At 37.9% G+C, this 20,695-nt stretch overlaps 1 protein-coding gene across 7 annotated transcripts in view; it reads left to right on the forward strand.

Moving 5' to 3' along the window:
- GALNT11 (polypeptide N-acetylgalactosaminyltransferase 11) overlaps positions 1-20,695 on the forward strand; it is a 118,853-nt gene that overhangs the window by 56,714 nt on the left and 41,444 nt on the right. For 6 of the 7 annotated variants that reach the window (XM_077150665.1, XM_077150656.1, XM_077150701.1 and 3 more), the window contains 5 exons: positions 4,780-4,905; positions 8,249-8,498; positions 14,028-14,145; positions 15,831-15,983; positions 18,575-18,793. In XM_077150665.1, coding sequence (XP_077006780.1) covers positions 4,780-4,905; positions 8,249-8,498; positions 14,028-14,145; positions 15,831-15,983; positions 18,575-18,793 — 866 coding nt within the window. Of the gene's footprint in view, positions 1-4,779; positions 4,906-5,514; positions 5,552-8,248; positions 8,499-14,027; positions 14,146-15,830; positions 15,984-18,574; positions 18,794-20,695 lie in introns of those variants that run through there. The other variant, XM_077150710.1, reaches the window with a different exon arrangement.

Genomic DNA, 20,695 nt, shown 5'->3' on the forward strand with positions numbered 1-20,695 from the left:
GGGTACCCTCACAATCCAGGTCCTGCTTCTTTGTACCCCTGGTGTGGTCCCGGATCTTGCCTGTGGCCCCAGACTCATCAGAGCATCCCTTCCACAGAGGTGAGTGTCCAGCTTGGTCAGCAGGTCACATGGCTACCTGCTCACAGCCAGCTGCCCTAGTGCCCTGACTACAGTGCCCACTCCGATGGTGGGGGCCTCAGACACCTCTCCCCTCCTGCTGACCGAGCCTCCCCCACCCTGTGCAGCCTTCTGCCCCATGCTTGGCCCCTGTTCCTGCCTACCCATGATTCTTTTACATCTTAAATGCCTTTACAGCCACCAAGGCAGGAGGGGTGCAGACATACCCTTCTTTTACAGGCTCCGTCTTTACCCATTCTCATGACCTCTAAGAGGTGCTTTTCAAATACAAAGTTTGTATTTTCCTATGGTACCTGCAGCTTCAGCAGACCCTAAGCCTATAGGGCCTGGGGCTTGTGCCAGACTCGGGCAGCCAGGGCTGCTCAATGCGGTGCTTCAGTGTGGGCCCAACACAGCCCTCAGGCTGTGGCCACATGGCCAGAAGGGGACAGAGGGCCCTTCCAGGTTGCTCTCAGGCATGGCCAGTGTCTCAAGGTCCCCCACAGCACCGGGGACATGTCATGTCAACACTAGATGTGGTCCTGAAGAGGGGTGAAGGCTGTGGGGAAGCCACACGTTGGCTCTCACAGTGTATGGTGGAGGGACAGAGTGCTCATGTGGCATGCACTGAACAAGTGTGGACACAAGCCAGAGGCTGGGCTGAGGGGGGCATTGCACCAAGCTGTGCATGGGGGAGGGGAGGGGTAAAGCAGAACGTGCAAGGAGGGATGTGCCAGTATCCCTGTCACAGAAACAAGTTGCAGCCCTTTTCCCTCTTGTGCCAAGACGAGAAGGGGGGCGGGGAGGTACACAGACTGACCTGGCCCAGGCAGCACCCACTCATGCCTGCCCCGGCAACTCCACCACCCGAGCCAGAGCCTGTGCCTCACATGTCCGCACAGACCAGGTCACTGACTGGCCACATGGTGACGTGGATGTCGTAGACGAGCAGCTCATTCAGGAGATGGAAGTCCACTTACCAGGGCCCAACAGCACCAGCAGCACCAAGAGCTTGAGCTGGCAGTGCAGCAGCATGCCCATGCCCAGGTACTGCAGGCAGAAGAGGGCAGCCAGCATGCCACAGGATGTGGCCATTAAGAGACTGCAGCTGAAGTAGAACAAGAAGCCAATGAAGCCGTAGAGCCAACGTGTCTTCATGTAGACATCGAAGTTGTTGTACTTGGTGTGCACCAGGTGGGAGGTGTGTGCTGGCCCACTGGTGGTGTGCAAGCCATGTAAGGAGCGCATGTGCAGTGGGATAGAGATGACCAGCATCAGGGTTTGGCGGTGGTGGCCCTAGCTTGCAGGGGCAGTGGCAGCAGCAGTGTCCAATGGCAGTGCGCATAGGCACCTGGGTCTGGAGCCCACACCTGAGCCTCCGGGAAGCTGCTGTCCAGATGTCCTTTCTGCAGTGGTACCAACATCCCGAATAAGTTGGGGGAGCAGTGATGCAGCAGGGGGTGGGGGTGGTGGGACGCAGGCTCCCTTGTGCTCTGGGGTTCCGGAAGCAGGATGGCCGCATGGCGCTGAGTGTTCAAGGTCTGAAGGGTTAGTGTGAGGCCTTAGGGCCCTGTTAGTGGGAGGGCTCGGGGTGCCCAGTGACCCCGTCCCTTAGATGTTCCCTTAGGCATCCCCTCCCAGGCTTGCTCCTCAGGGGAAAGGGTGCTTGGGCCAGCCCACAGGAGGTGTTTGGCACAGTGTGGGAGCCTTAGCTGACCCTCCCTGGCCTCCGTAGGCCTCACGTCGCTGCTGCACCCTCGTCTGACGAGCTCCTGCCTTCCCCCTTCTCCAGGCAGATTTGGGGCAACCACCTCTAGTATATTTTTAATTTGGTCTACAATATCTTCAATTTCTATAAAATCTATTTTTCTGTTTATTCTTTTAAATTTTTTGTGCTCTTCTAGTGTCTTCTAGATATCCTTTGTGTCTTTAGTCAACCCACTGAGGTTATTTAGGAGATTTATATGAACATCTTTCATTAGTTCCAAATTCTGTCTCTTCCGGTGTTTTAATTTGGTCATTTGGCTGGGCCATATCTAACCGCATCTTCATGTGTTTTTTTATTTTTTTGCTGCCTTCAAGGCATTTGATTGTCTTGATAAAATTATTTTGGAAGTTGATGGTAGTTGCTTGGGTTTGCGTTGAAGGTCTTCTTTTTCACTTGGTTTTTCAGTAATTCCCTGCCAAATCAAGGTCTGAATCTCATGCAGGATGTGCAGCTCTGAAAATCTGTTAAAAACTAGGCAGATAGGCAGTTTGTCAGACTGCATTTACAGTGCTTTCTAGCAGATTGTACTCTTGGGGGAGCCAAGATGGGTGGGCTTAATGAGGTATGGGATTTAGTTCGTCCTCCAGAGCAGCTAATAAATGGCCAAGAACAGTACAGAACAACTGCTGAGGCCACGTCAGTAACCAGACACACAGCATACCCCAGTCTGGACCTGCTGGACTGGCTATGAGCCCACCCAGAACCGTGAGTTCCCCAAGCCATGTGACTGGCATCCCTCCCCCACAGACCGCTACCCAGAAGGAAAGGAAAGAGTAAATATCTCGAGGCAAATGAAAATGAAAACACAACATCAAAATTTATGAATGCAGCTAAGATTGTACTCTTGGACCACCTCTTCTTCTCATACCCAACTCTCCCCAGCTAAATCAGCCCATTTGGGACTCAACCAGGTGCAAAGCCAGTTAAGGCTGTAGACCTCAGTGCACACTAATAGTTGCCTACCCCGGGACTGGGGCTTGAGCAGTGTCCACCTCTATGAAGAATCTGCTTGTGGTACAGTGTGTATGGTGGTTCCCAGTATTTCAGCTACTCCGCCCACAGCCAGCCCAGGAGTGTTTGGCATTGTGGCATGGCTCACTCCCTTGTCCCTGCCTCTCTACCTGTGCAGTCTTGTGAGCGCTCCAGGCCTCTGTGGTGGGTGGATAGAAGCAGCGGGGCCCAGGGATTTTCATTTGCTGGCCATTGTCACATCAGCTCAGCTCTGTGTCACCCCCCTCTTCTCCCAAGGGGGAGGGTCCCCTCAGTTTCAGCCAAAACTAGGCATCCACAGCAGCCTTCCTCAGGAGTGGGGGGTAAGCACTGTGCTCTGCAAGTGTATAGGTGGTCCAAGTCTGCTGGCTTCCGGTTCCCCGTAGGAGCTCCCAGCTGTGGAGCTAAGAGGAAAGATCTCTCAAACGGGTAACAGTGGTGGGAGTGCAGGAGTACATTGCTTCTTCAGAATTGCTCCAGCTTGTGCATTGCAGCCTGACCATGTTGTGGGTAAATTCACCTCATCCTTTCAATAGTAATTTCTCTGCTTTTTCATCCAGGTTCTCCCTATATGATGTAGAAGTTCCTCTTTGATCATGCCTATGCTGGAACAGCTGTCTTGATTGTTTTTTTAGTAACTTTTCTAATTGTTCCACAGAGTAGGGGTGAACTCAACCTATCCTATACCACCATCTTGCTGGAAGTTCTTGGGTTGATTTTTTTATAAGTGGTGAGGCACCTTATATATGGGAAGGAAATGTAATGATAAAGTAAATTGCTTAAGATCCCATAGCTATTAAGTGGTAAAGTTGAAATTAGACCTCTGTTCCTCATGCCTGCTAGTGTTCCGTTCTTTTCATTATAGCAAACTTCAGAGATGAAATAATAAGTTGTATGTAGTTTAAGTACTTTATTCATGCACTTAAGGATTTATAAAGCACCTCTTACGGTAGCAGCAGAATTGGTATACCAGTATATTTTAATATTTAGGTAAGGGTATGTATACTGAGACTGATGGGAGCGAAATTCTCAAACTTTGGTAAATATCGAAACCTCACTGAGGCAAAGTTATTGGAAAACAAAATTTCCAAAATTAATCATTAGAATAACCAAATTAACAAACAAATAAATCTGAGTTGGAACTAAGTAGATGATTAGTGAACTACTTAATTCTAAAATACATGCTACTGATTTTTTTTAAAACCTATATTTAGTTTTTAACGTTCTGGCTGTTTTTATCTAAAAGGGACATGATGATTTATAATGGTTTGAGTACTAACTATGGAAAAAAATTACTATAATATTATCTTTTAAGTTATGAAATTTAAAGGTGAATGAGCTAGAATTTGTATTAAAAAACATTAGGGCCCTTGGAAGAAAAGTGCTAAATTAATAAAAGGACATATTTTATAGGTGTTATATAATTATTTAGGAGTTATTTCTTAATTATTCTTAGATGGAGTATGCTTAATAAATTATGTTAACGAAACATTTACAACTCTCTTTGTTTTAAATGTGATTCATATGTAGTCAGCTACACATTTATGCAAGATGTTCATTTCAAATATTCTCTATGCAAAGCATTGTGGTAATTGCTACGGAAATCCAAATAACTCTATAAAAAGTTGGCCCCTCAACTACTCAGTATTTTGTAGTTTCTTAAAAATAATTATTCCTCTTGGCTAGTATTCCAACTCGTACTGTCATTTCTTTCCATTTTTTGTTTTTTTGGCCTTATGGGATAAGTTACAATATTCTTTTAAAATAAAGCAGAAGATTCTATAATATTTACTTGATAGTTGTGGATTTTATAAGAAGTATTGGTTACAAATTCATAGAAGCTATGAAATGTCTTTTTATATGTCTCATATTGTTTGAATAATTGTAGGACTCTCTCTTTTCAGATGATTTGAAAGGAGAGCTAGATGAATATGTCCAAAAACATCTACCTGGAAAAACGAAAGTAATAAGAAATAAGAAGCGTGAAGGATTGATTCGAGGAAGAATGATTGGAGCAGCACACGCTACAGGTATAACCTCTGTATGGCTTTTCTGTGTGGATATTTAATGCCATGGGCTCTATCCTTGGAGCTTTTCCTGATTCTGTAGAGGTCATGGAAAGTGGTGTTACGAAATGAACATTGCCGGTGAAAAGAGAAGAAATTTGTTCCGTTTGGGAAGGGCCTGTTGCCCCAAGCCACAGATAAGAAGGAGTTGAACTCTAGAAACCTTCCTGGTCTGCTTTTTCCCCCCTGCAATCACACGGTCACATTGTAAAAGCTGTATGGTTATGCAGTCATATTCAAGAATCAGGGCTACTGGGATATGGTTCAACAGTTTCAGGTACTTCCCTCCAGCCACTCCAATACACTAAAAACTGAAAAAGAATATCTAAATAATGCATAAGAATAACCTCTAGGATAACCTCTGGACTCTGAAATCTCTCAGTCAGTCATTGAAACTTTGTCTCATTTCTTTCTTAGCCCTTTTGGTCAAGAAAGCTTTCTCAATTCCATGATTTCTGGTTTGTTTTAACAGTGGTCCTATTGTTAATTATGGCCCCTCAGATATGTTTTATATCTTGTTTACTTATAAGCTAAAATGTAATTGAGCTTTTTTTTTTTTTTTTACATGGGCAGGCACTGGAAATTGAACCTGGGTCCTCTGGCATCGCAGGCAAGCATTCCTTCCTGCTGAGCCACCCTGCTGGCCAGCCCTGTAATTGAACTTTTGTAATTTTTTTTAATATGAGGCTTAAGATATATGTACCCTAATTATTTGATTTGAATTATGCCAGTGTTTCTTAAAGTATGAGGTATAAGGTATACAAGTTTCTTGTATACCTCTGGTGATATGCATTATGATTTTAGTTGGTAAATGGACATAACATTAAAAACTGAATTATGTGACTGTAAAGGTTTTCTTTAAAATTCTCTCTCAATCTTTCTAATTCCCTCAAAGAGAGAAAATCTCGTTACTAATATATCTTTAAAACCTTTCTATCAAACATCAGTCTCTCTCTTTTTTTAGATGGGCAGGCACCGGGAATTGAACCCGGGTCTCCAGCATGGCGGGTGAAAACTCTGCTTGCTGAGCCACCGTGGCCTACCCATCTCCCTTTTTAAAAAGAAAGAACAGGTATCAAACTCAGTCTTCCACAGAAAATGTATATGGTTAGTCTTCACTTACATTTATTTTTGTGATTATCTTCCATATAAGACTGGTTCCTGATTTTCATGTTATGATACTGATTAAAATGTTTCCTTTAAAAATAGCTTTATTTAAATTAAAACATGGAACAGTTTAAAATATTAGGTGTGTCATATTGCAGATAGTAAGCACATGGATGTGGCAAAAAAAAAAAATCATGACGGTAATATGAGAATTATTGAACTTGAAGAGAGGGTAATCCCTAGTGGTGACATATACTACATTCCTGTACTTGGCGTTCTTCAAGACAACCAATCTGGTGTTTTCGGAAGGCTGGCACTGCTCACCATTCCCACCCCCCCTTTCACCCAGTGTCCTATTTGCTGGGTTTGTTTGGGACTTCAGTTTCAGAATTTTCCTTTTCCCCTCCTTTCTCTTTAAAGCCACAGTGATCTGAAACAATTAAAAAAAAACCACGTCTAATTTGCGCTATCATACCAGTTGAATTTGAGGCTCGTGATACTTTCTTTTCTAGAATTTCTAGTCAAATGAAGACTTACTGAATGGCTGTGCTGAGTTTTTGAAGGCAACTAAAATCTAGAGAAATTGTAGCGATTATGCCCAATTGAAATATACTGTTACAATGTATTGTTCTGTGAGTTGAACTTTTTTGGATAACTGCAGCTAGTTTTTTCGTTTTAATCTGTTGGCCCTTGTTCAAATATTATAGTTTAGAATCTGTCAGAAGTGAACCAGTTTTGGGAAGTCATTGTTTGAGGTTCAGTTATTATCTTACTTCATTTAAATTTGCTTTAATTGGAATAAGTAACACTTTTAGAATTAAGAGAAGTTATGAATCCATTTCCTTCTCAAAGAAATCCTTATTGAACTGATTTCACATCAAATAAAGTACATCCTGGACATTTTGCCTTTCTTCATTAAATGATAGCTGGTGAGTTGTAGGTTATTTCATATCCTTATTAAGGCCATTTACAGACACTAAACAACATAACTAATTCACAGTCATTATAGAAAACGTTCTTGCCTAAGGCATATCTGTTATCATGAATTGAAATAGGATGCATCTGGCACTTTAAGTAACTCATGCTAAAATCTAAAATTTCTTGAGTAACTTTTTGTAATAATAATAACAACTCTATCCAATGTTTAGATTCTAAGTTTCTCAATTGCTCAAAATAACCATAAAGTTACCAAAGAGATTTGGAGTTATCAGAAATTTTCATTTCTACTCATAGTTGTGAAGAGGAGTTAAAAATGCAGGCTAGAATTTTTATGATTGTATTTTGCTCACAAGAAAAAAGGTGTATCCTACTGGCTGATGAGAGTAACTAAGGTGAAGGAGGTTGGGAGAATTAAAAAGAAAAGGTGAAAAGTGGGTAGAAAATAAATGAAAACGCGGCAGTGAAGGGGTGGTGACATTCAGGATACAGTAGTGAATCCAAGGGAGAAGAGAGACGCATCACCAGTGGGCAGCATTGTGGATACTTTTAGAGTATAGGTCAGAAACATACTTACTTCTCTCACTTTTAAATGTACTGCTATAAAGTAGCAATATCATTGATACTAGCAGTGATGTTTCGGAGTTACTTTTGTTCATTTTACACTGTTTACTAAGGCAGGGAAATATATGTGTGGTGTGTGTGTGTATACACTAGAATGTATACTAAATTTAGAAATATTTTGGTTAAAATAATTGTATTAAAAATATCTACACAGAACTGGTTACTGCTATTTTACAAAAACGTCTTGAATCATTCAATCCTTAACTGTCCCAGAGAACTATATTGTTACTGTTAAGATTTTGAATTTCTTTTCTGAAGAGAATCTAAATTGTCTCTAAATTTTTTTCAAGAGTTGTACATATTATCTGTATATACTTTAAAAGTATAGCAATGGGGTACATGGGTGGCTCAGTGGTAGAGTGCTTGCCTTTCATGCTGAAGACCCAGGTTCAATTCCTGGACCATGTACCGCCCCCCCCCCCCCCAAAAAAAAATTTATAGCAATGTACTTCAGGCAGAATTTTTGGTTAAAGAACTTCCTTTGCTTACAATTGCCAGTAAAGTAATGGTTTAATATTGTTAGGGTTCAAATGAAGGTAGTTGTGTTATGCCATGTTGACGAGTCATTCAGTTGAATTGTTGGCATTACTTGAAATGAATGTGCTTAGGCTCCAGTGAGTCTCTTGTTTTGTCTCCTCAGGAGAAATTCTTGTATTCCTAGATAGCCACTGTGAAGTGAATGAAATGTGGCTACAGCCCTTGCTGGCTGCAATCCAGGAAGACCGTAAAACCGTGGTATGCCCAGTGATTGATATCATCAGTGCTGATACACTCTCGTACAGCTCATCTCCTATTGTCCGAGGAGGTTTCAATTGGGGATTACACTTTAAATGGGATCTTGTTCCTCTTTCTGAGTTAGAAGGACCAGAAGGAGCTACTGCACCAATAAAGTAAGAATTCTTTATGTTTGAAAAATTCCCACCATAAATTTCTTCCTCTTTATAAGGAGCAAAAATGTTGGCCTTATCCATTAAAAATTCTTGAGTGCTTAGTGAATCTTTTGCATTCTGCTAAGTCCTAAAGAAAGATTTATGAATAAGAAATTGTCCATGCCCTCAAGGATTCTTAGTGAGAAAAGCAGATATATAAACTGAGTATGTCCAGTGATAAATGTTGTGTAGAATAGTATGGTAGTATCCTACTTGCTGTGGTTTTTTACACCAAATACCATGGCTTATCGCAATTTCTTTTATAGATTTCAGAGGTTTGTCTGTATTTCTCCCTTTTAAAGTTTTTGGACTTACTCTGATTTTTCTGAACTTTCGTAAAAAAAAATAATAATATACATAAAAAGTACACATAAAAATATACGTATAGGTTGTAATGTGAATGCCTGTGTAACTACACCCAAGTTAAGAAACATCAACTCCACTACTCCCCATCCCCCTATTTATTTATTTACCCAGAAGTCTCCGATATGTCCCCTTCTTGATCACACCCCTGTCCTTGTCCCTAGAGGTAGTCATTAACTGACTCTGGGAAATCATTTCCTTCCCTTCCATGTATTATTTTGTTGTACTTCTTTTACATTGTTTTAAAATTCATCCATGTTGCAGTTGTGTAGCAATATTCTACTCATTTTCATTACTGTAGAATACTCTTACATGAATATATAGTATCAGTGGGCATTGGGGTTGTTTTCAGTTTTTTATTTTGTTTTTTAAATTTATCTTTTTAATGTTGCACATAGTGTTGTTAATTCTTATTTATGGGTTCTAATTTATGGGAGTGAAATTACTGGGTCATGCGGTATACCTCTTTTCAATTTTAGTAGACAGTGCCAAAAGTTGTTTCCAGCAGACATTTAGAATGTTTTTGTCTCCTCTGCTGGCCTTTTGGTACTTGTTAGCTTCCTTTCACCAGAACTAGACCTGGAGGGGAGGCTGTTGGAGCCCTTATTCTAGTTTCAGGTACCTGAAGTGATCTACAAACAGAGATGGAGTTGTCGTCTTCTACCCCGTCAGGCTTTATGTTAGAGAATCTATTGCAGTCTTTCACTACACTAGTGAAGTCCATGAAAGAAAAAATCATAAAGCTTTCAGTTGTTTTCCCGGCTTCACATGCTTGCAGTAACTTTTCTGAGGTTACTGTACCTGGGGATCCAGTGCGTATCATTGCCCATCTTCCCTTCCGCTGGCTTTGGGTGTTAGGTGATGGAGCACGTCTCACAAGATAGCAGAGCCACATTTGGTGCCCGTTCATCTGTGTGTTTGGTCACTACAACTTTGCAAACTGTAATTGGAGGCAAATACAATGGATGACCTAATTTTTAAATTTCCTATTGAACATTGTTGTTCTGGCAAAGTATATGTAGTCCAACAAGGTATTTTTTTTTTCATTTTCCTTTGACAATGCAAAAAAAACATATCCCAGGCTTTGTCTAGAAGAGAAAGAGACCTCAAATAGCTGAAAGCATCCTAAAAAAGAAGAATGAAGTGGGAGGATTAACACTTCCTGATTTTAAAACTTATTATGGTACGTTGTAATAGCAAAAGATCAGAAAAACCATAAATGTCCTTCAGTAGAGAGGATCAGATAATTAATGGCACTTCCAAAAAACAGAATAGTAGTGAATAGCCAGCTGCCGTTAAAAAAAAATCGATCTCTTGGTGCTAATATGAAAAGGTGTACAAGGTTTATTGCTAAGAGAAAAGCAAGGTGCCAGACAGTGGTGTAGTATGCTCCCATTAACTAGAAAGAGAGCAGGGAAAAAAAGTATAGATCCATAAAATTTATCTTGAAGAACACACAGGACTGGCTATACCAGTGGCTGCCTTAAGGAGAGGACACCTAATTTTACTCTAAACCTTAATTTTTATTCTAATTTTTTTGACAAGTGTTATGTTGTCTTTTTTTTAACAACCTGGATAATGAATAAAAGAAACGTCAAATAATTACATATAGACAGATGGAAGCCCCAAGGTGTGAACGTGCACTCAGATTTTGGTGGAGGGACCAGATAAGGAAAGTCAGCCATTCCCTGAATATTAATATGCCTAGATTTCCAGGGTTTGCAGCAGAGAATTTCCTGAGTGTGTCCCTTGCCTCTGAGCCTTTACTCATGCCGTTCCTTCTACCTGGAACACTCTTCCCTGCATCTCTCTGGGTCAAAATTTGACTCACCCTTTAAGATCTAGTGTAAAGGTCATGCTTTCAGTGTGAACCTTCCTGCCTCCGTGGGGAATAAAAGATTGCTCTCCCTACTGCAGCCCACTCTACATTTTGAAATACTGTATGTAAACCTCTTCACTGGGTCTGGCACAGTGAATCCTGGACAAACACCAGTTACTGTTATTTTGTAATCACATTATATAACGCATGTTTCACTGTATCACACACACACACACAACTTATTATAAAGTCAGTGGTCAAAACAGCATGGTACTGGCACAAAGAAGTATTGACCAATGGAATTGAATTGAGAGTGCAGAAAGAGACCACCAAACTTTTGGTCAGCTGATTTTTGACAGAGCCCCCAAATCTGCTGAACTAGGACAAAATAGTCTTTTCAAAAAATGGGCATGGGTTTCAAACACCTAAATATAAGAACTAGTACCATAAGGCTTCTAGAAGAAAATGTAGGGGAACATCTTCAAGATCTAGAAATAAGAAGTAGCTTCCTAAACTTTATACCCAAAGCACAAGCAACAAAAGAAAAAAATAGATAAATGGAAACTCCTCAAAATCAAAAGCTTCGGCACCTCAAAAGACTTTGTCAAAAAGGTGAAGAGGCAACCAACTCAATGGGAGAAGATATTTGGAAATCACACATTGGACAAAGGTTTGATATCCTGTATACATAAAGAAATCATTGAACCCAACAACAAAAGAACAAGCAATCCAGTTATAATGTGGGATTAAAATGTGAATAGACATTTTTCAGAAGAGCAAATACAGATAGCTAAAAAGCACATGAAGAGATGATCATTTTCATTGGCTATAAGGGAAATGCGGATCAAAACTGCAATGAGATAAAACCTCACACCTGTAAGAATGGCTGCTATTAAACAAACAGGAAACCACAGACGTTGGAGAGGAGGTAGAGAAATTGGGACACTTATGCACTGTTGTTGAACTGTGTAATGGTGCAGCTGCTATGGAAGAGTTTGGTGGTTCCTTAAAAACTAAATATCGAGTTGCCCTATGACCTGGCAATAGCACTACTTGGTATATACCCAGAAGAGCTGAAAGCAGTGACACAAACAGATATTTGCACACCGATGTTCATAGCAGCATTATTCACAGTCGCCAAAAGATGGAAACAGTGCAAATGTCCATCGATAGACAAGTGGATAAACAAAATATGATATATACAGACGATGGAATATTATGCAGCAGTAAGACGAAATGATGTCCCGAAGTACATGACAAGATGGATGAGCCTTGAGGGCATAATTCTGACTGAAATAAGCCAGACTTTTGTGTCTGGATAGATACTGTATGACTCCACTTTTATGACCACAGGAAAGGTAAAATCAGATGCTTATAGAAAATAGGGGAGTTAGAGATACGTTGAAGCTAGAGATGGGTGAATGGTTAGTTAGTGAAGTTGAACTCCAATGTAAGGGAGTAGATAAAAGTGAAGGTAGTTCACTAGTAGATCTGTAGGTAATAGTACCATATTGAAGGTGAACATGATTAAACAGGGTTGTGTAGACCTATGCATCCTACTGATTAACCCTACAAATATAAGTAGTGTTAACTCATATGCATGAGTTAGAACAAAAGGTATGATTCTTGTATAAAGAAAATGCTTATAAGAAAATGAGGGCCTAGATTGTAAGCCCTTATAGCAGATACATTTAGTCTGGAATGGTAATTATTATTTCTGGATTTTGAGAGGCTATTTTATATGTGTATAACCTGGTAGTTAGAAGAATTAAGCCAATCAGGTTGGAATTAAGGTAATTCAGAACACAGGGGTAAGGAAGATGATATGTGTATTTTAGAACCTCGCCTGCTCTTTGAGACCAAAGGAAGAAAGTTTTATTTTGTCCAGATTTAAATTTTCTCTAGTACATAATCTAACTCAACCTGCCTAGATAGCTCATTTAAATAATCAAAACACAGGGAGCCCAGAATAAGAATGAGGGCCTTTAATCCTGTATAGCTTAATGTAATGCCTGGATACAATCCAGAGTATATTAAGCAGATAATCAGAAAGGATTGGCAAAGTCCCTGGAGGGATGGGAGCAAAAATATGGAACATTAAACTTTACCACTGGGGAAACCCTTTATACTGTGTCAAACATTAGGGACACACAAATCAGTAGGCCAAGCCCTTGATCTTGAGGCTTGCTCTTGTGAAGCCTATGCAGATACTAGAGAACCTCAGTCTACCTATAGGTATGCCTAAGAATTACTTCTGAAGGACCTCTTTTGTTGCTTAGATGTGGCCTCACTCTCTCTAAGCCCAACTTTGCAAGTGAAATCATTGCCCTCACTCCTTCGTGGGACATGACATTCAAGGATGAAAGTTTCCCTGGCTGCGTGGGAGATGACTCCCAGTGATGAGTCTAGCCCTGGCACTGGGGAATCAACAATGCCATCCTGATCAAAAAGGGGAAAAGAAGTGTAACAAATAAGGTATTAGTGGCTGAGAGAGTTCAAATAGAGTTGAGGGGCCACTCTGGAGCTTGCTTTTATGCAAACTTCAGTTAGACATGCTACCTATCATAACTTGCCAACCCCCAACCAAACCCATTCCAGCCAACCCTAGGACAAAATATAAGATTCTGCAAAGGTTCCATACACTAGGGTAGCTTTCCTGAAACCTAGAGGGGCCAGCATCTCCAGAATATCAGCTAGTTCCATCTCCCTACCCCATATTATTGACAGACCCTTTCAACATGAAAAAGTTAGAATGGGTATAGCCCAAATACTCCTAAAGAGTGGGAGAAAGATCAAACGTGATGGTGGAGTTATACAGAGATGGTGGAGTTATACGAGTGTGATTGCTGAATCATTGAACATTCTTTTAGTCTCCAGTATCTTAGAGCAACTAGAAGTAAAAACCCAAAATTGTCAAATTATAATTCATACCAGACTCTGAAATTTGTTCTACAACTAATTGTTGTGCTTTTGTGCTTTGAAATATATTGATTTTTTGTATATATGTTATTTTTCATAAAAAAGAAAAAGTCGGTTTTTTGTGATAAAAAATATTTATTCCTTCTAGCCTCCAATGTTCTGGAGCAGCTAGAAGGAAAAAATCTAAGATGATGATATGATTGCCCATGACAAACTCTGGGATCTGTCCTGTAACTACTTGTTGAAAGAGTGCTTTGAAAACTATTGCTTTTTTATTTCTTTGCTTTGTGTATATGTTATATTACACAATAAAATAAAAAATTAAAAGAAACAATAGATAACATAACTGATGATATGAAACTATTACAATAATTATTTTCTCTTTTTAGGTCACCTACAATGGCTGGGGGATTGTTTGCAATGAACAGACACTATTTTAATGAGCTTGGACAGTATGACAGTGGTATGGATATCTGGGGAGGAGAAAATTTGGAAATATCATTTCGGGTAATTTTATGTTTTGTTTTAATTATTAATTTTTTGTGTAATCGAATATAATTTTTATCCATAATCCCATATTTTAGGTAAATTCTTAATTGTCTTTATTGACAAATTATCTTTAGTGAATGTCTACCTTACTATGATGTATGATATGATTAATATCTGCTAAAAATGTCAAAAGCATTTAAGAAATCATATATTACTATATAAGGATTTGAAAAGTATGTTGTAATGAATGGTTAGGTGTGAATTCAGACAGTCTTACTGTGAGTTTTACTTACAGCTCATTCTTTGTCAGTTTATTCATTTTATTTGATACCACTATATATATATATACTGTATGGTATATACTGGTATATACTGTATATACTGTATGGTATATATATATTATATGTGTATATATGGTGATCAGATTTCTGTTTGCTTAAGCTAGCCCTGGTTTACATCTGTTGTCCTGGAAGTCGTTAATAATAACTTCCCATTCCACTTTCAATAATAAGCCGGTTTAGATGATAAATTAAAATTGTCATCCCGTGTGTAGTTTTCTGAATCCTTTTTATAGATGCAGGAACTTCTAACCTGAGGAAGAAATTCACCTGTCACAATCTCCTCTTCCCCAGCTCCTGAGTGGTGACAGCATGGGTAGGGTGTGTGGCTTAGGGAACTATGGTGGTAAGGTAGTCTGAAAAGGCAGAAAGAGACAAGGGGAACAAATACCAAACCTCTCCTTCCTAGCACTTGTCCCCATTCCCCTCTCTCTTATCTCTTGGTCCAGATAGAATCCCCGTTCACATAATTCCACAGTACTTTGCATATGTATCATTTTGAATTTTGGGAAATGTATTGACAGTAGTGTTTTTTTTTTTTTTTGAACAACAGTAATCTTTTATTTCCGCTCTTGATTTCTTTTTTTTAAATATTTTTATTGACATATCTTTTCATACATACAATCCATACATGTTTTACAATCAAGTGGCTCACAGTATCGTCACATAGTTGTGTATTCATCACCATGATCATTTTTAGAACATTTGCATCACTTACCTGGGGAGACACTATGATCACCAGTGTGCTTTTTTCAATGGCAGTTTTTTCTATATAATCTTTAGAATTTTGAATTTGAAAGGCATATTAGAAATCAGTACTTTATTAATTCATTGTTCCCATTTTGTAGGTAAGATAATTGAGTTCTATAAAAATTAAAATAACTTGCATAAAGTAAACCAGATAATCAACGGCAAAATTTAGACCAGAGCAGAGTTTTTCTGAATTATGAACCAGAGTTATTTCTGTATATTTTTTCAAAAATGATTTTCTAAAAAAAGTTTACATTTAGAAGACAGTACCTCTAAAACTGAAATTAGAAGATCAGTTAGCAAGCATTCCTTGTCCTTAGACCTTAATCTGTAAAAGTACCAAAGCATGGCAGTGTAATTTTAGACATGTGGTAGTTAATTAATATTACAGTAATTTACAGTTGTTCCTATTTTATTCGTAAAGACAGTTTTTTAGAAAGGTAGTTAAATATTCTATTGGAATATTTATAGCTAATAGCATAAAACATCTTGCAAAGTTTCATAAAAATGTTTATTAAAGATTAATTTCATAAAAAAATTAATTTCATGAAAATTGGCAAATTGATTTGATAGCAGTATGAGGCAAGTGTTAATTCATATTTTGCTTCTGGCCAGATCTGGATGTGTGGAGGTAAGCTCTTCATCATCCCTTGCTCTAGAGTAGGACACATTTTCCGGAAAAGGCGACCATATGGATCTCCTGAAGGCCAGGACACCATGACACACAATTCTTTGAGGCTAGCACATGTATGGCTGGATGAATACAAGGTGAGTCTACATTTCTAGTTTAGAAAGATGACTGGCAGACTAGTCACTACTTTGGTGATGCTTTTGTTGCTTACTTCTCTTTAATTGGCTTTTCCTTTAGACCTATTTATTTCTAGGTTTCTTTTCTCAAACTTCTCTTCACCAAGTACTTAACTCAGTTCTACTCTGATGAATTTTAAATATTCCAAGAGACCACGTGATAAGTGGTAATGCAGCCAATCAGAATAAAGTCTCTCTTTCCATTTGTTCTGGCCCCTTTCTTGTGACTCCTACACTACTCATTGTCTTTGCTTTGTTCACTAGGCTTTGCCATGGCCCATTTTCACTTCTTCCCATCAGACCCTGCACATTTACTATGTTTTCTTGCTTTCTCATCTGCCACAGGCAGCCTCCAGTGATTTTCTTCTTTGTAACAGATATATTGAGATGTAAATCACAAATCAGTTTTATAATACTTTTATCACAAATGAAACTGTCTTTAACCATTATCCTCCAATCTCTCCATGACCCTCAGCCCTAGAGAGCTACTAATATACTTTCTGTGTAGATTTGCCTATTCTAGACATTTCATATAAATGGAATGTTACAATATGGAGTCTTTTGTAAGTGGCTTCTTAGCAAAATGTTTTCAAGGTTCATCCATATTGTAGATCTATCAGTACTTCATCCTTTTGTTGCCAAATAATCCATTGTAGGGACAAATCACCTTTCATTTTGCATTCATCATTGGATTTTTTAATTGTTTCCACTTTTTGGTTATTATGGATAAAGCTGCTGTGAATATACATGTATAATTATTTTTCAAAAAACATTGACTATCTACCATATGCTAGGCTCTGTATTAGGTTTTTGGGGATACAAAGATGAGTACTATGAGATAAATGCTAATGGAGGTATGAACTATTTGCTATGGGAATAATGAAGGTGAAGCAATCTATATTGTATAACATTTCTCTTACTATAATATCTCCTCTCACTCTATGGACTGAGATCCTTGAGATCCACCTACATCCTAATCATCTGAGTCATTACTGCTTAACATATAGATTCTCAAAATGTGGCCCATAAACTTTATGATGGAGGTCCCAGCAACCCTTACAAGAGGTCTACAAAGTCAAAGTATTTTCACAATTCGATTAATACATTACTTGTCCATTTCACTATGTTGACGTTGCACTGATTGGGCAAAAGCAATGTGGTAGAAAGATTGGAGTGTTCAGCTCTTAGTATAAGTAAAGGTATTGGCACCAAATTATTCTACTAATCATTGTATTCTTCATTGCTGTCCACTCAAAACTTAAAAAAAAAAGCCGTTTTAAGAATTTCACTGATGTAGTAGTAAAAATGACTAATTTTATTAAATCTCAACCCTTGAGTAGATATCTTTTTAATATTCTGTGATTAAATGGTCAGTATACAAAAGAACTTTTGCTGCATACTGAAGTACAGTGGTTGTTTTAAGGAAAAACACAAGTTGTGAGCTGAACTAGCCATTTTTTTTAATGGAACATTTTTACATAAAAGAACGACTAACTCACAAACCTTGGCTATTCATATTTGGGTATTTGGCAGACATTTTCTCAAAAATGAACCAAGTGAGCCTGCTGTTTTAAGGAAAACAACTGATATTATTTATTGTAAATGATAGAATCCATGCTTTCCGGTGAAAATTAGACTTTTTAGAAAACTTACATCCACCATCATGCACTTAAAAACTTTTTGGATGAGACCGTGGTGATATATATGAGTATAATTCTTTTTGATTTTTTCACTGTCATATGATGAAATTTGTCAGCACCTCAAAGATCTGCACAGCTCAGTGGACCAGTATTTTCCAAGTGATAAGTGATGTTATAAAATCCTGATGAGTAAAAAAATCTGCTCAAAAGCAAGATAGACCAGATTTTAATCTAACTTTGTACAAGAAGTTCAATGATGTGATTATATATTCTATATTGTAACAGCCCTATTGTTGATTTCTGATGTAGTGTCAAAAAAAAAATCCATTTCAACCACGATTTTCATGAAGTCCTTTATTTTTAAATATACTTCTACCAAAACAACATTAACAGCAGGTTGAATGCAGAGACTAGAATTCAGCTCACTTCTATTAAGCAGACATTAAAAAGATTTGCAAAAATGTAAAACAATGCTAGTTTTCTCATTAAATTTGTTTTGAAAATAGTTATTTTTATTCAAAGCATGTATTTATGTTGACATGTAATGAGTTTATTATTGTTATTTTTTAAGACTATGCGGTTATAAGACCAAAAAATTTGAGAACCACTGGTCTTGTTTATTGCCTGTTTCATTGCCTATAAGATTCATATTTTTTTTTACACATTTTAACATGTCTGAAATTGGGATGCATCTCACAATTCAAAATGTCTTATTGCCATTGTTAATCATGTACCTAATTGTAGAAAACTTCCCACTGACATTATCTGGTAACAAGATTTAAACAGGGGCATGAAACGTACTTTTGTTCATAATTCATTGTTTTCAGTTAGTTCTTTAAACTGGAAAAATAGTTAATATTCATTTTTCACAAAAAACTCATTCTCTTTCTTTTCCTTTTTTTGTTAATTCAGGAACAATATTTTTTCTTAAGACCTGATCTGAAGACCAAAAGCTATGGAAATATTAGTGAGCGTGTTGAATTGAGAAAGAAGTTGGGTTGTAAGTCATTTAAATGGTATTTGGATAATATTTACCCACAGATGCAGATATCTGGGCCCAATGCCAAACCACAGCAACCCATTTTTATTAATAGAGGGCCCAAACGCCCCAAAGTCCTTCAGCGTGGAAGGGTAAGAAAGTCATCTTATCAGTTTTTCATTAAAAGCTGTATAATATTAAACATTTTGCAATGTCCGTAAGCTATATAAATGACATTCTGTCCTTGAAGTATTTAGTGATTGTCTATAGCTTGCTTACCATTGTATTCTTTTGCTGGGAACGTTTTCTACTCAGGTTATAAGACTTTAGAAATGTTAATACCTTTGCTATTAATAGCATTACGGTTAATGAAAGTGTGACTTCCATAAAGATAAGTTCTATCACAGCTTCCAAGAGGTATATATGCATGTGAATATACAAACAAAGAAACTACCAAATAAGTGTAATTTGGCAGAGTCCATAGAGAAAAAAAAGGAGAATCGAATAGCTATATACTTCTGGTTTACCGCTCAGGAAAATGACTTTTAGACAGCAAATAAAAGGTGGTGATGAGTGCTAAGGTGGTGAAATAAAGTTTGATTTGACATTCCAAATTCCAGGCAGTCATTTGAGCTTATTGGGAATCATGTTGATCAACCACATTTGTTTCTTTAGATGTCCTCCTTCTGTTTCTTATAAAATTAATTACAGCTCTACAATGACACTTACATTTCAGAGTTTCTAGCCATAAAATCATCTTTTTTTCCCCTGGATTGCTTAGAATTTGCTTTCTGAAAGTTACGAGTAATTGTCCTGTTTTCCCTTTTTTTATGTTAAAAAAGGCACTTCTCCCAAGGGTCTTTTACATTGCCAACTCTTTTTCACTGATTAGAATTAAGCCTAGATTCCTTCCTTCTTGTTCTCTTTATTTTATATAAAAAAAGTTATCAAGCTGTTAGAAATTTTCTCATTTTTTAAAATTTTATTTCTACTATTTTTATTGAGAAATCATCACACAAATACATTCCATACATGGATATACCAGCGTATGTTCCTATAGTTGAAATCCCTTGCTGTTATTATTTCTTGCCTGGGTCATCTAACCTCTTTTCATACTTAACTGATCCTTTTACCCAGATTAGATTCTCTTTGCTTCCCCTTTGTCCTTCTGCTCTTCTCTCTTAGGTGGAAACAATTTTATAGTATTCTTCAGTTATCTGTAAGAACTTATCATTTCAATAAGTTCACTTGAATTATTGAAATGTTATGACTACATTGCTGTGCTGTTTAGCCCATCACTTTTTTTCTTCCTTCAACATTATCCCTGTCATCACTAGTTTATATGATTTTTGCTGGTATTTTTTTTATCATTGTTGACATATATTTACTCAACTAATTTTTTTAAAACATTTTTTTAATTGTTAAATATAACATATATACAAAGAAAAGAAAGAAAAAGCAATAATTATCAAAGTATGCTTCAACAGGTAGTCAAAGAACAGATTTCAAAATTTGCTATGGGTTACTGTTCCACTATTTCAGACTTTTCCTTCAAGTTACTCCAAAACACTGGAGGCTAGAAGAAACATTTTTTTTCCTTAATTTTTTTTTCCTATATCACAATTAACTTGTATGTGTGTGTGTGTGAAAAATAACATATACGAAAGGCAATCAATTTCAAAACACATCGCAATGATTTGTTGTAGAACAGACTTCAGAGGTGGTATGGATCACAATTCCACAATTTTAGGGTTTTCTTCAACTGATTTTTGTTGAATGCCTACTACAAACAAGACTTTGCTTATGGTAGGGATACAATATCGAATAAAAATGGGCATAGTCCCTAATTAAAGGAGCTTAACAGAAATTACTTAAAAAACAAGAAAAATTACAGTCATGACAAGGTGCTATTCATAATAGAGAATAGTACAGGGGTTTCCATAATATAGGGGGCTCTGCCTTAGTTAGGGAAGGCTTTCATGAGCAGTGGATACTTGACCAGGGATCTGAAGGATGAGTAAGAGTTAATTGAATGGAAAGGTTCTAGGAAAAAG

This window comes from Tamandua tetradactyla, chromosome 1, assembly GCF_023851605.1.
Source record: "Tamandua tetradactyla isolate mTamTet1 chromosome 1, mTamTet1.pri, whole genome shotgun sequence".
NCBI classification, from domain to species: Eukaryota; Metazoa; Chordata; class Mammalia; order Pilosa; family Myrmecophagidae; genus Tamandua; species Tamandua tetradactyla.